Source organism: Clupea harengus, chromosome 19 (genome assembly GCF_900700415.2).
Source record: "Clupea harengus chromosome 19, Ch_v2.0.2, whole genome shotgun sequence".
NCBI lineage: Eukaryota > Metazoa > Chordata > Actinopteri > Clupeiformes > Clupeidae > Clupea > Clupea harengus.
Genome location: NC_045170.1, coordinates 26,888,019 through 26,910,467, shown reverse-complemented (window position 1 = coordinate 26,910,467; position 22,449 = coordinate 26,888,019). Strand labels below are relative to the sequence as shown.

Sequence of the window (22,449 nt, the reverse complement as noted above, 5' to 3'; positions counted from 1 at the left end):
CGTTTAGGCACCGGTATCGTTTTAAAAGTATCGGTTATGTACCGGTATCGGATAAAAACCAAACGATACCCATCCCTAGGTATAACTCCCACTCCAACTCAAGCTCCGGACTATTCGCCCCCCGTGTTTGTTCCTGCTCCATTGCATTCCAAGGCTAGGTATTTGTTCCGTAGTATTTGCCAGGTTTAGATATTTCTGAGTTTCTAGTTTTGTAGTTCCTAAGTTTGAATTCTTCCCTGGACTGTTTTTGTCACTTACAAAAATTGCATTGTGTTTTTGTTCCTAGTACGATTAAGTTTGCTCATCAGTCGTTTTCAGTTTACCTTTTTACCAGTTTACCGTTTGCCTGTTATCTGTTTCTGGCTGTCTCTGAACAAACTCCGCTAAAAAGACTGTGTCTCGCCTGAAGTCCCTGTCCACCAAGCAAGCACTTGATGGTGATGGTGGCAAAGAAAAACTCCCTTTTAATAGGAAGAAACCTTGAGCAGAACCCAGCTCATATCCAACCCATCTGCTTGGGGCTGGCCGCCGGGTAGAGGGATAGAGAACAGAGGGGTGGGGTGAGAGGCAGAAGAAGGGAGGAGAAGAAGAGAGAATCAGAAGCAGGGGAAGACATATTAACGTACATGCAGCATGTGCACACTAGGGACGCAACGGTACATGCCGTTATGTCCAACTGTCTTTCAAATCCGCTGGATGGGAACATTTTGGAATCAGCGTTCAATACGATGATGAGAGTCTACACCTTTCCACCAAGTTTCATGGAAAGAGTAAAAGTAGAAGAAGAACAGCTTAGCCTTACAGTGTTCTCATAAGGTTACTATTATAGGGATAAGCAAAGCTATGAAACAGACAACTGTCAATGATGGCATTAGCTTATGCTTAACAGTTTGAAGAGAATGGGCAGCAGAGGGATTCTGATAGTGGATCAGGTGGAACAGAGGAGAAAGTCTAGAATAGGAGGGGAAGAAAAGAGACAAATATGCAAACTTATATGAAAACGTGCCTTATAAGCAAACGTGTAATTATAGGTTATAGTGGTGAGCATCAGCATTTACAGAGAATAGTCCTACTATATCATCATCATCATTGTTTATTCAGGGAGAATTGACTGAGCACAGGGCTCAGAAGAGAAGAGAGACAGGTTAGTAAAATATCAAATATTCCAGTTCCATATCAGTTGAATATGGGTTAAAAACAGACAATAGACAATGAGTTTCTGTTCTGTTTATTTGAAGTTTTGAGTTTTGTTATCTGACAGCCTTTGAAAGGAGATGCAATGTGTGGGCATACAAATGATTCCATTATCTGCTTTGATATATGACACTGATGATGCACTGGCTAGGTGGCTAAATGGAGAATTCTAGTATGGGAAATATAGTATACTTTCTAAAGAGATTATATTCATTTGTGTACATGCATAACTGTGGATTTACAACTGTGAAAGCAAACACTTATGCTTTCTTTTCCTGTGGGTTCAGCACTTTCCCAATGAATAGGAGTGTGCCTGTTGGCTCATCACGCACTAAGAACAGGAATGGGCGGTCCACCCTGTAGGTCAGATGTGGCTGGACAGTAGTGGCCATGGCGTACTGTGAGCCCTCTGGGGCCATCTCCATGACAACCTTGTGATGAACTGCAGAGAGTTTGGCTGGTAGAGCAGTGATCTTGACGAGATCTGTGTTAGCCAGCCATTCAGAAAGACCTGCAATCATTGACATGTTATTTTGATTTTGATCCCAAATCCCTGTTCATGGTACAAAACAAAACAAAAAAAGAAAGAAACAAATAGAAAATGAGAAAGGATACATATGGGGGTACAGAGATGGGGGGTAGAGGTAGAGTTTGAATTTAAAAGTTTGAATTCATTTCTGTTTGTCTCATGAATGTGGACTGTGTCCCTCTGATTAACGTTGGTTGTCTTTTTCTTCTCACCTCTGCAGGAGATCGCTATTGAGACTTTTTTTCCCCATTTTTGTGCCATCAGAGTGCAGTCTGAATCAAACTGTTTTAGAAATGTTTTATTCATATGTTATTCATTAAACGCTTTCAATAATTGTAGACTTACCCAAATCAGGTAGTAAGGGTAGGAAGTCAGTGGTGTAGCTGAGCTTCAGGACAGGCAGTATAAGCTCTGCGTCAGCGGGGTGAAGGGTCATGGATAGATCCTGCACAAACTCTGCTGACAGACTTTCCACTATTTGTGTGAGATTCTGCGTGACCTCATCTGGTAGGAAGAAGAACACGCTGACCCCTTCTTCCATCTGAACTTGTGCTATCTGTAGACAAATGAATGCAATTAATCAGCAATGTAGGACACATGCAGTACAGACACACAGACAAGAATACACCCCATTCTACGTATATACAGTATACTACATACCATTATTGATATCTCAGTTTGGACGACTGTCACCTTCAACTCAATCTTTCGAAGAATGAGATCCTGATATTCCCAGCCAGTCTGGCTATCCCCCATAATACAACATGCCACTTTGCTCATCATCATTGAAACCAACTAAAGTAGCAAGAAACTGGTGACTCTTGCCAGTTCATTCTCTCTAACATTTGGCAGATCATCTCACCCAATATACCACACAGCTCCTTGTACAGGACCTTTTCGAGACTAGACTCCTTCAATGCTATTCTAGCCTGCATGTGTGGTGAGACTATTGCAGATGATCCAGCACGCGCTGGTGCATTTAGTCCTAGATCCGCCATGTAAGTCCCCTGCTGTTTTACCCTTCACTGGCTCCATGTGACTGATTTAATTGTATATTCACAAGGCACCATACCGTACCGGGACAAAATTGGGCAGGTTACAGAATGGAAGAACAAGATGTGGTTAAGGTGACGCATGGAGAGCCTAGCGTAAGAGAGGTGGCAGACGGTAACTAGCTTTGCTCATGACTAAGAGACAGAATTAGATGAGTAGCAACGGCTTCTTTAGCGAAACAAGGACAATCCATGAACTGGCATAATCTTCAGAAGAGAAAAGGTTGGCTAAGCGTTCATAGCGACGTCGCTTTTTGATCCTTCGATGTCGGCTCTTCCTATCATTGTGAAGCAGAATTCACCAAGCGTTGGATTGTTCACCCACTAATAGGGAACGTGAGCTGGGTTTAGACCGTCGTGAGACAGGTTCGTTTTACCCTACTGATGATGTGTTGTTGCAATGGTAATCCTGCTCAGTACGAGAGGAACCGCAGGTTCAGACATTTGGTTTGTGCGCTTGGCCAAGAGCATCACTGTTCATAACATATTCATAATCATATGATTATCAGAAAAAAAGATAAAGAGTGCACCATTTCCAAATGCACCTAAAAATGTTTTTTACCCCTTTGGTTACTTCTGAACAAGCAACATTTCTTATAACAACACTTAAATAGTTACTTTTAATCACTGAGACACATTAGTGCAAAACAGGTTGTATCTCAACAATGGCATGGAAGTCTATTGGTTAGATGGGTTATTGGGTTTTTAAAGAATAACCTTTTTTATCAGAAACTCATTACAAAACCCATGGAGTGCTTTTCAGATTGTACTGCAAGGAAACCGTGTATGTCATTCGTGTAAAATCATGGGACACAAACAAATATTGGGCTGTAAAGAGAAATAATGCCTTACCGTGCAACCAATATCTGAGTCCTTTCCCATTTTAATAGGGTAGTTAGTCTGGTGCATCATGGGAACATGGACAGGCTCTTCTCCATCTAGGTGGAAGTTTTCCTTTTGACTGGTCTGGCTAAACCTTGTAATCCACTTACCTGTGTTCAAACCACAAAGGAAAAGAATAATTACCCAAGATGACATCTTTTTATCTGCAGCGTACATAAATAGCATTTTTTTCTACCTGTTGAATCAGTATGGTAAAGTATTTCGGATGCACAGACATGAGCCAGCTAACAGAACACCCAATGACATAAAAATGTTACTTTCCTGAGCTTTTAGCATCTGATTCATGTCTTGAATAACACTTTACATTGACTTAAAATAATTACATTTTCATGTTTTTTATCTCCTGCACCCAAACCTTCCATTTTAGGCATTTCATAAGGACTCCATTAGCTCGCTGTTTTTGGGCTTACCCTGTGTGTTTATTTTCGTTGTCCCTGTGCTTCAGACCCGACCTCTCACCTTTTGTGTCTACTTCCTGTCTTTGTTTGTTTTCCCGACATTTTCTGCACTCACCTGTTCATTAGGAAACATTGTTCCTCAACACCATATCCATTAAGTACATATACGCGTATTGGCAGCCAAACTCTACCCACTCACTTTATCTTTTTTTTCTCCTCCTAGTCTAGACTATCTTCATTGTGGGATGCTGCTGTAGTCTCTCCACCCGATCTACATGCAGAAACCCTCGGCCTACACGTACCCACCCCCACCACACTGTCATACACTTACTCTACCACATTCTCTGTTAGCATTTTCCTGCAATATAAATACTTGCCTCCATCAACATAGTTTTCTGTTCCATTACTCTGGTTACCCTTGTAATAGAAGCAGAAGCAGACTGTATACCCACTTAGCTGTTCTACAATACCTTTCCCCACCTTATCCTCTACCAATTTCGCATGTATATACTATGTTATGTTTGTATGTATTATGTAGATTAACTACATGTATGCTGTGTACATTCACCACATATGATTTCTTCTGCTATGTTTCTGATTGTTTCCCCTCCCCTTCTTCTCCCTCCCCTCCCCTGTCAGGCTGCTTCAATTATGATCATCAGGGATCAGATTAAGTTCATGTAACATAGAAACAACAATCAGTGTTCATGCTATATGTGGCCTTTAGGCTTCGCCATCCTGTAGTTACTAGCAAGTGTTGTAGTGGTGCCAGATGACGTTATTGGTTAGCCTTTCAGCTAGCTCAAACACCAAGTACTGAAATGAAGATCTACAGGGGTCGGTTTGGCCCGACTAAGGGGTTCAGTTTGACTCCCTTGTGGATGCGCACACAGACAACTGCGGACACCAGGGATGCATAGCTGTTCTTTTTATACTACTTTCTTGTCTGCTTGGAGGTTGGTACCCTTGTAATGTAGTGGAGAGAGCCTCACGGTATACCCTCTGATAACGATATTTATGTCACTCTGACCCTAGCGGACCCCTGCATACTTGTGGATGCTGAAAGTACTATAACTATACAATATATATAACTATAACTTCCACTTAAGTTGACGTTACATAGAAGCACCTGCACTTGCACGATAAGAGCCATGAATGTCTGGTGTTATGGCGAACACCATAGATTTAGAAACAGTAGAATGGACATTCCTATTCAAAAATCGGCCATGTTCTGTGTGAAACCCACTGATGGGCGACAGACAGGGGCCAATGACACAATGATGTTCAGCCGTTCCAAAACCGTTAAATAAACAGACACGATAACTTGGGTTTGTGCATTTCTTAGTATCCATAATAATAAGCAAAACCAAAGTCCCCAGTAAAGTAGAAAGGGTCTTTAATATACAGGGGTAATGTCTAAGATGGATAACACTACCTTGAAATTGAGACAATTCCGGGATGCAATTACATGCAAATACAAGAGGCATTCTCAAGGTAAAACAGGGTTGTTTCTTTGTCTATTTTAGGAAAATAAATATCTATATACACACTACACTATATCTATATGCAAGTGTAGTTAGTGTAATTAGAGATCTATATAAAAGTGTAGTTAGTGTAATTAGAGATCTATATGCAAGTGTAATTAGTGTAATTAGAGATCTATATGCAAGTGTAATTAGAGTAATTAGAGATCTATATGCAAGTGGAGTTCGAGTAATTAGAGATCTGTATGCAAGTGTAATTAGAGATCTATATGCAAGTGGAGTTAGAGATCTATATGCAAGTGTAATTAGAGTAATTAGAGATCTATATGCAAGTGGAGTTCGAGTAATTAGAGATCTGTATGCAAGTGTAATTAGAGATCTATATGCAAGTGGAGTTAGAGATCTATATGCAAGTGTAATTAGAGTAATTAGAGATCTATATGCAAGTGTAATTAGAGATCTATATGCAAGTGGAGTTAGAGCTCTATATGCAAGTGGAGTTAGAGATCTATATGCAAGTGTAATTAGTGTAATTAGAGATCTATATGCAAGTGTAATTAGAGATCTATATGCAAGTGGAGTTAGAGATCTATATGCAAGTGTAATTAGAGTAATTAGAGATCTATATGCACACTACACTATATCTATATGCAAGTGGAGTTCGAGTAATTAGAGATCTATATGCAAGTGTAATTAGAGATCTATATGCAAGTGTAGTTAGAGTAATTAGAGGAAAGTGGCTAGGCTAACCCTAACCCCAAAAACACTTAAGGAGAGCCTTGTTATAGTTTCCTACACATCTCTAATTAGTTTATATATATATATATATTGTTTATATAAGTATATATATTTATATAATATATAAATATATATACTTGTTATAGTTTCCTACACATCTCTAGTTAGTTTCTTAGATGCAGCATGCACACAATCATGCACATGTCCAAACTGAATTACCTTCTGCCCAAAGATATATGACTGAAACATGGTTTGGAAAGAAGGGATACTACCTTTTAAGTATGCCGCTCCTACAGAGCCGATACCTCCATTTCGTGGCAGAGGTGTAGACATGACTGGATTAATCTTGCCACCCGTTTCTTTCTTAAACCAGTCATTGATTGTCTTCATATCACGAGCTCCTCCAGAGAGTGTTAGAGGTTTAACACCATAATGCTTTTCCACATCACTCAGATAGCCAGCCTTAAGCCGTAACCCTGTGCACATACACACACACAGACACACAGACACACACACACACACAAACACACACACACACACACACACACACACACACACACAAACATATGAAATGATGTCAAGGCCTCAGTGACCACTAATAATACAAAACGTTTTTTTCTCTCTCACACACAAATACTTACTCCTGGCTAGTAAGACACGTGCAGCAGAGCGGAAGCCCTTTCCAGGGGCTTTCAGAGAAACCAGCAGATCTCTCAGGGTGTTGTGCAATTTCGTATCTTGAAGAGTGTGATACCGTAAAGCCCTGTATAGCTGTCTTTCAGCTTGCTCTGAGGCACCTGTATGTGGAAAAAATTAAGAAAACGGTAATCTACACAGTCTATATACATGGGCACAAATTAAACATCATGAGAAGTTATCTTCCTTAGCCACACTGCCACTCTGTGTTAAATCTAAAATAAAATAAAATGCTACAATATAAAGCATTTCTTACAGATGTCTGCATTATGAAAATAAGACAAGATAAAACATCCCAAATGATCAACAACAACCCCCACCCTCTCTCTTTTGTAACCAGTGGTTTGATGCACTGCCTAGCTCTAACCGAGAGTAAGCAAGTTTAGCATTAGCAGCTAACAGAAAGCCTGCTAGCTAACTCTGCAACGCGAGCAAGCCAAGCAAGTAAACGTGAGAAGACGACCGTGATATCTGCAGACGGAACAAACGGAGCGGCCGGATCCTCCACTTACACTGCACAACAACGGCGACATCACAGCTGTGACCTCCTTCATCCAAGGACAGTCTTGCCTCATCAAATCATCAGAAACCCCTTTCCACCAAGCACTGGTCACTTCAATAATTGGGCATTTAGCTATCCTAGCATACTCACTACCATGCTAAGCATAACACCGGTTTACCTTTGCCATTGTACATGTATTTTATAGAAAGGGAAAGTGACAGACAAGTTACGCTTCTCCCTAGGTAAAGTTCAAAATCCGTCTGTGTAGTGGTAGGATCAATTACAGGAGGGCAGACAGGGATTGGCTGTAGCCCAGGACCATGCACTGACAAGGTGGAACCCCTTCAGGGGCCGGGAGGGAGGCCGGAAGCAAAGGCGGAACCCCTCAAGGGGCTGGGCATGGACATTGGCATGGAAGGCGGAATTTCTCCGGGGCGCAGGCAGGAGGAACCCTTTGGAGGCAGGAACCCTTTGGAGGCAGGCCAGGTGGCGGCCTTCATCCGACAATCGAGCAGACTTGGACTCAGGAACAGTTATGGCGTTGGCCAACTCAGGACCAGACTCGGGACCAGACCTGAGACCAGACCCAAGCTCAGAAACAAACTCAGGCTCAGAAACATGAACGAACTTAGGAATAGGAACTGACTCAGGAACAAGAACCATCTCAGGAACAGGAACAGAGACCACCAGATTGGAGGCTGTCTGGCCGGCCACTAGGAGCCTGGGAAGTTGACTGGGACAGACTGGAATGCTGCCTGGAGGCAAACCACCTGAGGTGCCCAGCCACAAGTTGGTTGGCCTAAAAATTAGATCAGGCAGGGAGCTAGCATGGTAGTGGCTAGCTGACACAGGAACTGAATCAGGCAGGGGGTTTGCAGGCCGGAGGCTTGCCGATTCAGTAACTGGATCAGGCAGAGGGTTAGTAGGCTGGAAGCAAGCAATTTGAGAGACAAACTCAGAAACGCCTGAAAGAGGCGGGGGCAGGCGTGCTAGCAAGGAGGCTAAAACCCATGAGCGCTAGCATCTGTCACGAGCACGTCTCTTAAGGTGTCAGGGAGTGAGGTCTACAAATGACACAGGCAATGGACCAAATCATCTCGTGGCCACAGCTCTTCAGTGCTGGGCCACTCATCATAAAGTTCTTAATTCAGTCTACAATGTCCTCCCCAGCCCATCTAACCTCTTCTGCTTGGGCCTGGCAGAAACTCCATCACGCTCGCTGTGCCAGAAAAGACTGTCCCTGGAACACACTCTGAGCTATTCTCCAAAGGCCCTGAGAGAAGGGTGCTACCACTGGTGTCATGACCAGGGGCTGAGAGTAATAGCAGACGTCATCAGCACAGGGGTCACTCTGAGCAGGTAACAACCAGCAGAGCAGACCATCGCCTCTGTCAAGGTTGGAAAAGGTTGGAGCTACTTAGACACAGGCCGAGGACTGATCGCCCAGTCCGATGTTGACCCGAAACACCCGATGACCCCAGTTTAAATCACTGATGATGTGTCCAATTTAAACACCAGTGAATTGATTAAACTAACTACACATAGTACACATTTGTAGTGTACACACATAATATGTGTGTTCTCATCAGTTGTCTAATAAAGGCATTTGCTGAGAGTTTTATGGTAGCTTTGAAGTATGCTTCAGATCATTGCATTGAGACATGATGGAGTTTGCACCAATCAAACAGAGAGAATCAAAAGGCAAGCAGGTAATTGATACCTACAACAGTTGAGGAGTGTAAATTTCAGCATACATGTAGTGTATACATCCAAGGATACGTAGAACATGTCGTTTAGTAATCAGAAGGTTGCTAGTTCGATTCCCTGTCGAAGCGTCCTTGAGCAAGACACTGAACCCCTAATTGCTCCTGATGTGCAGTGTGCCATCAGTGTAAATGTAAAAAATGTAAAATGTGTATTCATTGTAAGTCGCACATATGTAAGTCGCTTTGGATAAAAGCGTCTGCTAAATGACTAAATGTAAATGAATGTAAATGTCAGTGGATGTAGGTAGAGGGGAGTGAGTGAACTGATATGTAGGTCCAAAACTTTGAACTACTTCATGGTGTGCAAATATTCTGGGGTCAATTGTAAACCACCAACGGCTAATGCTTCTTGTTCTCTTTTAATGGAGTGACATCATGTGGTGCTTTGCTGTTTTGCTTTTCAAGTTCAAGCACAGGCGCCAACCAACCAAAATGCTTGTATTCCAAACATATCGGCATTATCAAAATTAAAATTACCATTTTCCTGCCTAACATAATTGACATTGTGAAAAATTCATTACAATGGGAAATACAACATATCTATGTTATAAACATTTTATCATTTCAAACTAGGCACTAGTATCTGATCAGTACTCAGTGTCAGATAATATCCTAAATATATCAAGGGACAGAAAGTAGGATAGGTGCATCCCTTGTATGTATTACAATTTCATATCCATGGTTTCCTTACCTACTGCCAGTTGTGTGAGTGCAAGAGATACACTTATCGGAGACATAAAGACGTTGGCTGTGGGGTGATGTGATGACAACTGGCGGAATAAGTTATATCCAAAATCTGAGATCGCTGCAGCCATCTTGGTAGTGGGTGTTGTGAATAGGTCAACAACTTCCTCCTCACCTTCACCCTCCTCAGGTTGTGTCTAAACCAGGAGGAATACATTTTTAAAGACTATGGACAAAATTACTGAAATATGCTGAAAGGTTTGATTATATATAAAAGGAAACTACGTAGAAAAGATAAAATAGATATGGGTCTAACCATCTGTGCTGAGCAGAGAGAGAGGAGCACTCCAAGACAAAACAGCAGACATTTCTTCTTCATCCTGAAACCAGTAGAATAGAAACTCTACAGTCAGACTTTTAAAGAAGTCAATTTAAAAACAGTTCTTCCATATTTATTGCAGTTAGGAGAGACTGGGTACAGTATACCAATGGCAATATGCTTAATTTCTCAAATCATGTCAAACAATGTGATGAAACTCACAGACAACATGTGTGATTTCATCACCAAATTATGTTCAGTTAAGTACAATTTCAACTTGTTTCCATCTCTGTCAAAAGTTAACAGAAGTCTGTTTGTGAGGCAAGTTTGTAACTTTTGCACAAGATTCACAGTTCGAGAGGAACACAAGTAACCGGTTGTTGTGAACAGTATTTTTCTAGATGCTAGTATAATTATTAGCGCCGTACTATAAGCACCTTTCCACTGCAGAAACTCATGGGACTTTCTGTCCCTTTTGTGCTGTTTGACCTACAAGGTGATGTAGTGTAGTAATATAGCTCTTTGATAGTGATGTCAATTCTGAGCAAGACAAAGTAACGATAACGCTTGATTACCCCAAAGTTGAGTCAACAGTTGAATTCTGCTATAAAGTTGCTAACACTTAATGAAATGGCTTCATGGCAGCTGTAATGACTTGACACTAGCACCACCGTTGTTTAATTAAAGCCTTAATTTCAGCTGACGTTTTGCTCGTGTTCATTCAGTGACAGGTGGTAACTCCGTAAACTATAATTCCTTTTGCGGTAAAAAAATATTCTTGCTAATTTATAAAATGGCGCTTGTTCAATTAAATGTAATTCAATTCAATTCAATTTAATTTATACGGTGTCAAAACAATACAATTGTGTCAAGGCGCTTTACAGAGCCCAGTGCCTAGACAGGGGCAAGGAAAAACTCCCTGTTAATCAGGAAGGAACCTTAAGCAGAACCACGGCACATAAGGAGGGACCAATCTGCTTGAGGCCGTCCAGGAGGAGATTGTTGTTGTCTTCCACTCAGATTGCGTTTAACCAATAAACATCCACCATCACTGCATGCCCCACCCAGCCATCATGTTTAACCAATAAACATCCACCATCACTGCATGCCCCACCCAACAGTCATGTTTAACCAATAAACATCCACCATCACTGCATGCCCCACCCAACAGTCATGTTTAACCAATAAACATCCACCATCACTGCATGCCCCACCCAACAGTCATGTTTAACCAATAAACATCCACCATCACTGCATGCCCCACCCAGACGTTTCATGGCCGCACACACAGTCCCCTTCACAATTATTGCCACCCCTGGTAAAGATGAGTCAAATTCACCTTTTGATGAATAAGCTTAGTCTCACACTGAATTTTTTGGAAAAAATCCAACCTTTAATTGAAAAAATATCTCATCAAGCACGTTCCATGTGCACCTCTAAAGATTCTTATAAACAAAATGCAACTCAAGCGTTTTGTCCATGTCCATTTTACTTTTGTAAGTTGATCAGAGTTTAGAAACTTTCAAGCAGTAATCCATGACTTCCTGTTCTAGAGGTGCAGAGGGACTTCATTATCTGTATTTGTATTCGCAACGGAAGTGGGCATGGTCTATACCGGAAGTCATGTTAACTCCGGCAAATGTAGTATTTTCTAACCTAATATTCTTTGGCAATGCAATTGTTGTGCCTTCCAAGCATGTAACGGTCAGTGTTGTGACAGATAGCAGAACTCAATCGTACGACTCAGAGACAGGGGTAAGGAATAAGCAATATTGTTTACTAGCAGAGTTCAGTACACGGAAAGACAGTCCAAAGGGGGGCAAACAAATCCAACAAGGAGAAGGCGACGACAGGGTTCCGTGTGGGTCAGGTCAGGGTTCAGTACACAGGCAGGCATTTGAAGAGCAGGCAGGCAATCCAGTAAGGAGAAGGCAAAAGCAGGGTTTGTTAGACAGGCAGAGGTCTGCAACACTAGGGAATCAAATGCTAGAAAAAATTGCTGGGACCCTAGAAACATGGAAGTGACTAAGACGAACTGGCAACGAGACACAGGAACACACAGACTTAATAGACTAGGTGATGAGGGACAGGTGACAACAATCAAGGCGGGGCAGACAATCAACAAGGCGGAGCACACACAAGGGCAGGGCGTGAGGAGTCTGAAACGAGAGGAGAGATGAGTAGACAAACACAACACAGAACTGAAGAGTAAATGATAAAATAAGGAAAACATAACTAGGAAACAGGACGGGACTAAACAAAGCATCACTGATTTAATGTTGTTCTATAAATCTGTTTTGCATTGGAAATAGAAACTTTGTTCTGCTGAAGGGAATACAAATGTATTTGTGATTCAAAAAGTATAACACAAGGTCATTCTGAACAAGGACATTCTTAGATTGTTAAAGAGTCACAATAAGAGCAAGAATGGAAATAATAATAATAATAATAATAATAATTAGCCCTTTCAGGGCTGTTTTCGTGAAAGAGTTATAGAAAGTTCACCTTTTGGTTAATTAGCTTAGTGTCACACTAATTAAAATTAGAAAAATCTGACCTTTAATTGAAGTAAATTTATTTAGAGAAAAACTTTTTAACAAAACCATATGTGCCATAATTATTGGCACCCCTGCATTAAATACTTTGTACAATCTCTGTTTGCCAGTAAAGTAGCACTGCGTCTTCTCCTATAACATCTCATAAGGTTGGAGAAGACAGAGCAGGGAATTTGAGACCATTCCTCTCTACAGAATCTCTCCAGATGGTCCAGAGTCCTAGGTCCTCTCTTCTGCACTCTCCTCTTTAGCTCACCCTACAGGTTATTAGGAATGCAACGGTACGCGGTATTATGCCAAACTGTTCAGTACACCCCCTACGGTTCAATATGTTTGTGTGGCTATGAAAATATAGGTTATAAATGACTATATGACTATATATAAAACGTCCTGAATGGAAATTATGACGATCGGAATTTGTAAGCGTTACATCATTTGATTACAGTATGTAGAAAATGTATGTATCAACAGTGCTTTGGCATTTATAAGCTGCGATTACCTAGTTCATCGAACAATAATCAAACAGTTGCATAAAGCCCACTACCTAAACATCAGCCTACTTTATTATGTTCATGTATTCTGCCTCAGCACACTAAATGTGCTATGTAGGTAGGCCCTCACATCATTCACATCATTTCTATTTAGGTAATCTTCCCCTTCTGCCACACAACCCTCCCCATCGCCCCCCTTCCTATCTCAACCCGGCCAACCTCAAGCAGAAGTGTCTCCCCTTATGTGCCGTGGTTCTGCTTAATGTTCCTTCCTGACTCACAGGGAGTTTTTTTCTTGCCCGTGTTGCCATTGTGCTTGCACTAAGGGGGTCCAGGCTCTGGGCTCTGTAAAGCATCTTGAGACAATTGTATTGTTATGGCGCTAAATAAATAAAATTGAATTGAATTGAATATCTCAACAGAGTTTAAACACAAAGGTATATTGATGATTATATTCATCGTGTGGACCAAGCATTGGTTCACAGCGATGCTTCTCAATCACGAGGAAGGCGGGTGAAACGCATTCATTCACATGGTTCTATTAACTATCACATCACAAACAAACTGGGTAACAGTCAGAGCAACGAAATGCAGACACTGGTCGTGACGCCTTCTGAATCCTTTTTTTAGAATGTCAGTGTGGTGACAAAATGCTCAGCCAATGACACATAAGCGTTAACATTTCTGATTGCATGTGCCAAAAAAAGGGAAAAGGTGCCGTTCGCATTCAACACTATGCAGGGAGTCTGTGTTACTGCCACTGTTGGAGAACAAAGTCTAGTCAGTTTTACCTATTGTTTGTTTTTACATTTGTTTTACTGTGGTTATTTTTTATCCATTTTAAATGTTTTGGTTCACCTTACAATTGACTGTTTTATATCAAAATAATGAGTCTTTCTCTTTTGTTACCAAACAGACAGACACCTCCAGAAGCCTCTGCTAATGTTTCCTTGCAGATCTGTCACAGTGACATTATTCCCTTGATTTCAACACTAACGTCACATCTTTCCTACAGCATGCAAGAGGCCTATGTGTAAAAGCACTTCATGTAATATTTTATTTTAGACAACTGTATTGCATTAAAATAGTCAGATGTCAGTCATGGAGCATGGAAGTAGTTCTATAGTACATATTGAATACCTACCTAACACCTGCTTCTATTAACTACAAATGGGGGAGGAAGAGAGGCAGGCTTTAGGACCCAGCCCCACCTAGACCATTGATCATTGTTATCAGTCTTTGAAAGGCCAAGCTATCAACTAACAACTGTGGTCAGGTGGATTCCTGAAAAGCTCCGCCTAACAGCGGAGGAGCGTTTTCTGATGACTGCATGAGAGATTTAATCAGGCATCCGACAAGCACATTTGTTTGTAATAATGTTTGTATTATTTAAAACTGTGAGCTGCGTTTCCTCCTGTTCATTAAGAGTTTTTTGATTCTAGGGGGGATTTCAACATGGTCCAAAACACCACTCTTGATAGGTCATCCACCAAAGACACAGTCCTTTCTGGCTCTGCTAAGGTTATGGCCTCTTATGCCGAGCAGCTGGGCCTGTCTGACCCCTGGAGGTTCAACTTCCCATCACCCAAAGCATACATACACCATACATACTCTCTAACCCTAACCCTAACCTGCACCATACATACTCTCTAACCCTAACCCTAACCTACACCATACATACTCTCGGATAGATTTATTTTTTTGTAAATGATGGGCTTTTATCAAAGGTTAAGTCATCAAAGGTTAAGCATTGTTATATCGGACCACGTCCCCACTTCTATGGAGATCCACTTATCTAGAAGCTATGTTCCTTCAAGGCAGTGGCGCTTTAATTCCTCACTGCTGTCTGATAATACTTTTAAAGAGTTAATCACTTTCTCAAATTGGATTCTTTTTTTTTATTTAATAAAACCCCCGATATCTCTCAGTGTACTGTGTGGGAAGCATTTAAAGCTTGTTTACCGGGTCAGATAATCTCGTATGTGTCTCAGAAGCAGTTAACCCTTGGGACACTGAGGCCTGTTAGTTCTCTTTTAGATAGTCTGCCTGTTAAACCGTTCGTTTTCCTTGTGTTGTCATGTGTTCTTGGGTTTTGTGTTGTGTTTGTTTGTTTACTTGTGTCTCCTAGTGTCAGACACCTCACACCTTGCCCTTTATGTTTATTGGACTACCACAGTCTAAGCAGAATAAACTTTTACCGAACCCCTCGTCAGTAAAAGTTTATTCCGCTTGTCTTTATCTCTATGTCCGAGTCGTGCGTGTGAGTTCCGTACATCATCACTACTCCGTCTCACTGCCATGCCTTGATATTTTTGTATATTTCATCAAACTAAAAACATTGATGCAGAAGTGGCATAGATGATTATATTCTAGAATTTTCTTAATTACTATTGGGCATGCAATATTCAGAAGCTTCTCTACTGGTCAGACTGGTCTACTGGACAGACATTTTTAAATCCTTTAAGGATAAATCTGGTGTGGAAATTCCGCCTGATCCTCTTACGGCCCTGTTTGGCGCTCCCCCCAGAACTAATGTTCCCCCGTATCTTAATGTAATGATGTTTACTTCTTTTACTTCTCTTTTAGCTAGACGTCACATACTTATTAAATGGAAACATGTATCACCATCTACCCACAATAGATGGATCAAGGATGTACTACATTACATTAAGATAGAGAAGATTAGATTTTCCCTGAAAGGTTCATTGAGAAGCTTTGAAAAAACATGGACACCTTTTCTGGACTTTGGAAAGACCGTAATAATTGCTCCAGAGGATGGGGATAACTAAAGCCATCAGATAGAATGTTCCACACACATACAGTCACGCCGGCACTGAGCCCTACTCCTGCCACGCCCCATCTGGATTCAACTCACCTCACCTGCCTCCGTCACATTCCCAGTCACCTGAGCTCTAATGACGGACACCTGTCACTCCCTCCACCACGCTACCTAAACTCCTCACTCCCCTCGCTTATTGTCTGGCCTTGGCGTGAATGAACACAACTCCTGTTCTAGCTCATGCACCGATCTATTCGCCATATTTTGTATTTATGTATTCACATTAGGGGTTCATGAACAGTGCAGGAACCCTTGTACCTCAATGACTTTTATTATTACTTTCCTACTGCCCTTTTAATTTTCATTATTTATCTCTATCTTTCTTGTGAAATTGTAAAAATTTGTGAAATTGTTTATCTCTACTGTGGGGACGGGAAGGAGGTGGGTGGGAGGGGATGCATGCGTACAATTGTTTGTGCCATGTTGGAAAAACTGCAAAACCTTATAAACAGATCTAAAAAAAAAATAATAATAATAAAGACAGCACCAAAAACGCCTGGGAAGAATCCATCAAAATCCATTTCCCGCCTAGAAGTTACTGGAAGTCTCCAAAATTTGCTTCCTCAAAGGAGCAGTCTGGTAAGTATTGAGATAATCAACTGGTATCATCCTCTTGTGTAATGTAGATTATATTTTATGTTGCAAATAGGGATTGGAGGAAAACATTATTCGGCTGCGAATCAATACAGCATAGGCAGAATAACAGTCTAGGCGCTACGATATGTTGTGATCACACAACTAAATAAAGAAATGGAAGTCCCCCCCCCCCTTTCACCATAGTGACCAAAACATCGACTACCCTACCTTCTAAGGAAACACGTGTTTACCAGAATGTATCAATTGATTGGGTGCCAACTGTCCACCCTCATTCTTGTTTTGAGTAACATCACTTGAGCTTTCCTTTGTTTATCCTACTTCTCAAATGATTCTCAATTAATCTTCATTTGTCCAGAGAGGTCTAATTCGATCATCTCTTTACTGTTCCTAAGGGACCATTAAGAGAAGTAACTCAGACACAAATGATCACAGAATGATTAAAAAATGAGAAGCTCCTGTAAGTCTCAAGAGATCAGAATGAACAACAGATTTGCAACGGATTGTTTTCCTATGGGCGCCTACAGAATTGAAGCTCAGTGTTCACCCTATTAAAAATATTTGGTTCAATGATCAGTTAGCACCTGATTGAGAGGATGAGGAACGAATTGTACAAATAATTTTAGTTATATTATATATTTTAGTGTACATGTATCTGTTCTCTTTGTGTTTTATGAAGCAGTGAGTTGAAGTCTGTCTATCATGGATAGACATTAGCTGTGAGAGTAGCGTGCGTCCAGTTCCATTTTGTGATCGAAATTAAGTTCACTGTCAGTAATGTTAGTGTCAAACTGCTATGATTTTGTTTCCTTTCTCAAGCTATGAACGGATTTAGTTGAATTGTATATGAAGCATCCATTTATGGACCATTATTCAAGGTTAGTCATATAGCCACTGCAGAATTTTTTTTATATAAACAATTCAGTATTTTACAACCCTGATACCATGTAACTGTCATGAAAGCAAGTAATTTGTTTCTGAGTAATTACCAGAAAAAATACTTACCACCTCATTACTACATTTAAAACATCACCATTAAATCTCACCATTACTACTACATTTAAAAAGTAATTTCATATGATATTACCATTTTGTTATAGACCACAATAAATGGTGGATTCTTGTTTAGAAAGCACTTGGAAACTATTAAGTAACTTGTGGGTTCTGAGTTACCATAGTTTTACACACTTATTACTATGATACTTCTACCGCTATTCTAAACTATTACCGCTTGCTGCCACAAGAGAGTTCACATTTCCCAAAGTGTGATTGGTCTCATGTTATCATGGGGTCATTTGATTCCCAGGGAGCACACATACTGATGAAAATGTATATCTGTAACACAAGTGCTATAAATGTGAGTATAAATGTACTTGTTTTTTTTTTAAACTTGCATGGACATAAAAATCCATGGAGCAGACAGTCCAACAACAGTCCACAGCGGCTAGTATACCGTTATACTTGTATAAAAGCATGTATTTACAATTTGTGAGAAGTTGTACTAAGTATGCAGCCTATTATAAGCTAATGTTATAATAATAATAATACACTTTAATTGTATAGCACTTTTCAAACAAAACAATGCAGCTCAAACGGCTTAACAGCAAAGAAATACATGCACAGTGATTCACATAAAAATAGACATAAAATAAACTGGGATAGAGTGCATAAAATAAAATAAAATGAACATAAAAACAGGGATATAGTGCATAAAGATTTAAGATAAAAAATGGAATACATAAAATGCATAACATAGAAGATAGAAAATAAACGTCTGCAGAAATATATAGTTTATCTATCCCTTTAGTATCACGTTATAGCACCCTGAAGATCAACGTAAAATACATTTATTTTTTAAATTGATAAAATGTGGCCGTAAGACAGTGCGAAGTCGTAGCTAGTTAAAGGTTAAGAGATTTTTAGCTTTCTTTTTAAAATGTTTAGTGAGCTGGATTCACTGATATCTATAGGCAGTGTGTTTCATAGCTTTGGGGCGTAATTGACAAAGGCTGCATCCCCGATTTTCTTACGGCTGTTACTGGGAACCTCCAATAAACCAGCATTCGATGATCGCAGTGTTCTTGAAGGCAAGTATTAGACATGGGAGATTGCAATGTAATGTCCCAGCCCATTACGGGCTTTGTATATAAGGAGAAGGACCTTAAAATCAATTCTAAATGTCACCGGAAGCCAGTGCAGAGTAGTTAAAACTAGACAAATGTGTTTTATCCTCTTGGTTCTGGTTAAAAGCCGAGCTGCAGAGTTTTGAATGAGCTGAAGTCTCTCAGTTTTTTTTTTATTGGGAGGCCAGTAAGAATTGCATTACAATAATCGAGCCGGCTTGAAATAAAGGCATGAATCAGTTTTTCAGCATCTTTTTGATTTATAAATGGTAGTACTTTAGCGTATGTAGTCAGAAAAGAGTAGAGAAGAGAAAAGAGTATTTAAATTGGGCTATTCCAGTTCGTTTCAGCCTACTGAATATCTATCGTGCCCTTTCCAGTAACAGGCAATTTGATTCCATCACTCTCTCCACATCTGGTTTCACTCAGAGTAGGCTCGCCAACAGTTTCCCAAATTCCTCACCTCTCAGACGTCACACTGCTATATTCAAGCCCATATCCAAAGGTGCATTATGAAGTAATGATAATTTATTATTACATTCAATTATTTAAATGATTACTCTTTGTGTTTGCCCACATCGCGGGGCACACTTTCGCAAAGTAAGAAAACTGTAGCCTACAAAACACATTTAACATCAGACTATGCCCTGATATCAGACATCATACGCCAAGCACGGACACAAAATAAACCAACCCGCGAAATATCGAATGCTCCTATATCATTGATACCGCATAGGCTACCCTCTTCGAAAGTCGATTTAAGTTTCAAAACGTCTTAAGATTTCCCCACACAATTAGCCTTTACAGGAGCTGGGATCACTGAGGTACCGGAATTGTACTTAGAAAAAGTACGCACGTGAGTTAATATACATTCTAGGCTCAAACCCATGACCAACTACTTATTCGAGTCTGGAGAAAACTAAAATAAGTTAAGATGGCTTTATTTACTGTAGAATTTCCGATTATCCTTCTGGAATATCAATCGCATATGCTGCAAAATCGTGCATACGCGCACAGAAACCTGGTAGGAACTCTGAGAAAATATAAATTAATTGACAACATTTCACAAATGACTGACCTGATACCACTAGAGGTGAGTTACGAGATTCGCCTTTTCACAGCACGCAGCAAGTTTTCAGACAGCATAAAGCCAGGGTGGACTAAAAAAAGCCCCTCGACTATTGTGCTATGAGCCACGTTTCAAGTGACTGTCACGTGATCTGTGGATATTGTGCTTATTTCAAACCGATTGTTGGGACAGCTGTCTGGCTAGCATACTTCACGACTCACGCTAATGTCAGAATGGCAACCCAAACCAGTTAACCAGTTCACAAATACAACCAGGAGTGTAACCAGGTTTTGAAGATTAGTGAGGTCCAGGACGGGGTGTCAAGACTACCAAAAATCACACCTACATTCTATAGGCTACACTACAGTTAATAGAAACAGTGGAAACAGAAACAATTACTGTTTGCAAACAAATATTTGACATTTTACTAGATGAAACCTGAATAGAAATGCAACACCATATCATTTGTAGAATTCGACCAGCTGAACAAGCCAAACGGCTGTACCCTGTGATCCCATGGAACATGCATCTGCGCCAGAACAAACCCCTTTTTTCCTGCCACTGACAGGTTCATAATGTAATTAGTGTATGACTACATGGAAAGGGTCCCTACAGAGATAAACCTGTGTCTGTTTACTTCAAAAACTATAAAGAAACTGTAAAAAAAACTAACCCTATTTTCTGCAGAAACTGAAACTACAGAAACTCTATAAACTAGACCCCCTACACCAGTGGCGTAACGTAGTAGGGACGGGCCCAAAAATGTACGCTATACTGACGGTGGGCCCGTCGAGCGATGTACTTGGAGGGGGGGCCCGGTGACAGGCCCCCACACCCCACAGGCCCAGGTGCAACCGCACCTGCTGCACCCCCTATAGTTACGCCCCTGCCCTACACCATGTTACTTTAAAGTGTGCATTTGTGATGGCTAAGATGCGGTTCATCTCTCCTATGTTAAATTACTGTTTTTTTCTTTTTAGCAAAAAGCATACAAAGGCATATTATTTTAACTAATACGGCTCTGCAGTAAACTACAAAAGTTTGACTGGCTGGATCAAATAGAAACCAATACACACACTGATTAATGTGTCTGAGATAAACAAGCAAACGTGTTAATTGGCCAAAGATATCAATCAAACTATCAGTCAAATTCAATAATTATTCAAATAAAAATTCAAAACACAACAAAGTTGTTAAAATAGATATAGTTGCACTGACTGACATTAATGTCTGGAGCTTTTAAGATGCTCCATGTGCATGTGCCTTCAGCTATCGTGGAATAATCTTCCTGCTTCCATCCAAGAAGCAGACACCCTTTCCATCTTCAAATCGAGACTAAATTCAATTCAATTTCAATTCAATTTTATTTATATACCGCCATAACAACGCTTTACAGAGCCCAGAGCCTGAAACCCCCTTAGTGCAAGCACAATGGCAACACGGGCAAGAAAAATCTCCCTGTTAGTCAGGAAGGAACCTTAAGCAGAACCACGGCACATAAGGGGGAACCCATCTGCTTGAGGTCGGCCGGGTGGAGATAGGAAGGGGGGATGGGGGAGGGTTGTGTGGCAGAAGGGGAAGGGAAACAACAGGTGTTGTACATAGCCTGCATTTGGTAGATGTACATAATATATATACAGACATCCGGTGGTAAATACATAATACAGACAAGACCAGTTTAGTGGGTATACACTGTGCTCATAGGGTTACTGTTACAGGGGTAAGGGGAGTAGGAACAGAGAAACATGTCGATGGTGGCAATAATATATATTGTATATAAATGCTAGCATAGGGTATGAGGTAGAGTAAGTGTACGGCAGTGCGGTGGCGGTGGGTGCAATTGGCCGAGGGTTTCTAAAGGTAGACCGGGTGGAGAGACTACAGCAGCATCCCATAGCGAAGATAGTCTAGACTAGGAGAGAAAGAAAAAGAACAGTGAGTGGGTTATTATAGGCATTAGCAATGTGATAAGAAAGGAGAGGCGGAGGGAGAGAGAGAGAGAGAGAGGCTGCCTGGCTAGGTGTATGGGAATTTTATTTAGTATTTAGTTGGCTGGTGACAGTCGCAAAAGGCGCCGTGTGCTGTACCCGGGATCTGTCGCACTCCTTCACGGTACAACATACGCTGTCTGTAGCCCATTCATCTTCAGTGCATCCCATAGTCAAGAACATTCTTCATGTCTTCTTGTTAGCCATGATGTTCAGGGGTGGGCTTGTTGACAGCACATGTAGTACATTTACATTTACATTTAGTCATTTAGCAGACGCTTTTATCCAAAGCGACTTACATATGTGCGACTTACAATGTATACACATTTTACATTTTACATTTACACTGATGGCACACTGCACATCAGGAGCAATTAGGGGTTCAGTGTCTTGCTCAAGGACGCTTCGACAGGGAATCGAACTAGCAACCTTCTGATTACTAAACGACTTCTCTACCACTGTACCACTGTCGCCCCATGACAGGGCCTTTACGGATCCCAGGTACATCATGTGTTGCGTGGTACG

General features: G+C 40.8%; 1 protein-coding gene across 1 annotated transcript; it reads right to left on the bottom strand.

Annotated features, from left to right (window-relative positions):
* Window positions 1-1,212: 1,212 nt before the first annotated feature.
* On the bottom strand, window positions 1,213-20,086 carry serpinf1 (serpin peptidase inhibitor, clade F (alpha-2 antiplasmin, pigment epithelium derived factor), member 1). The gene is made up of 8 exons (XM_012818515.3): window positions 19,946-20,086; window positions 10,263-10,326; window positions 9,954-10,143; window positions 6,940-7,095; window positions 6,571-6,774; window positions 3,628-3,767; window positions 2,069-2,279; window positions 1,213-1,705 (listed from the first exon to the last, which is right to left on the bottom strand). The coding sequence occupies exons 2-8, from the start codon at window positions 10,323-10,325 to the stop codon at window positions 1,455-1,457; spliced, it is 1,215 nt and encodes a 404-aa protein (XP_012673969.2). The 5' UTR covers window position 10,326; window positions 19,946-20,086; the 3' UTR covers window positions 1,213-1,454.
* Window positions 20,087-22,449: the final 2,363 nt, after the last annotated feature.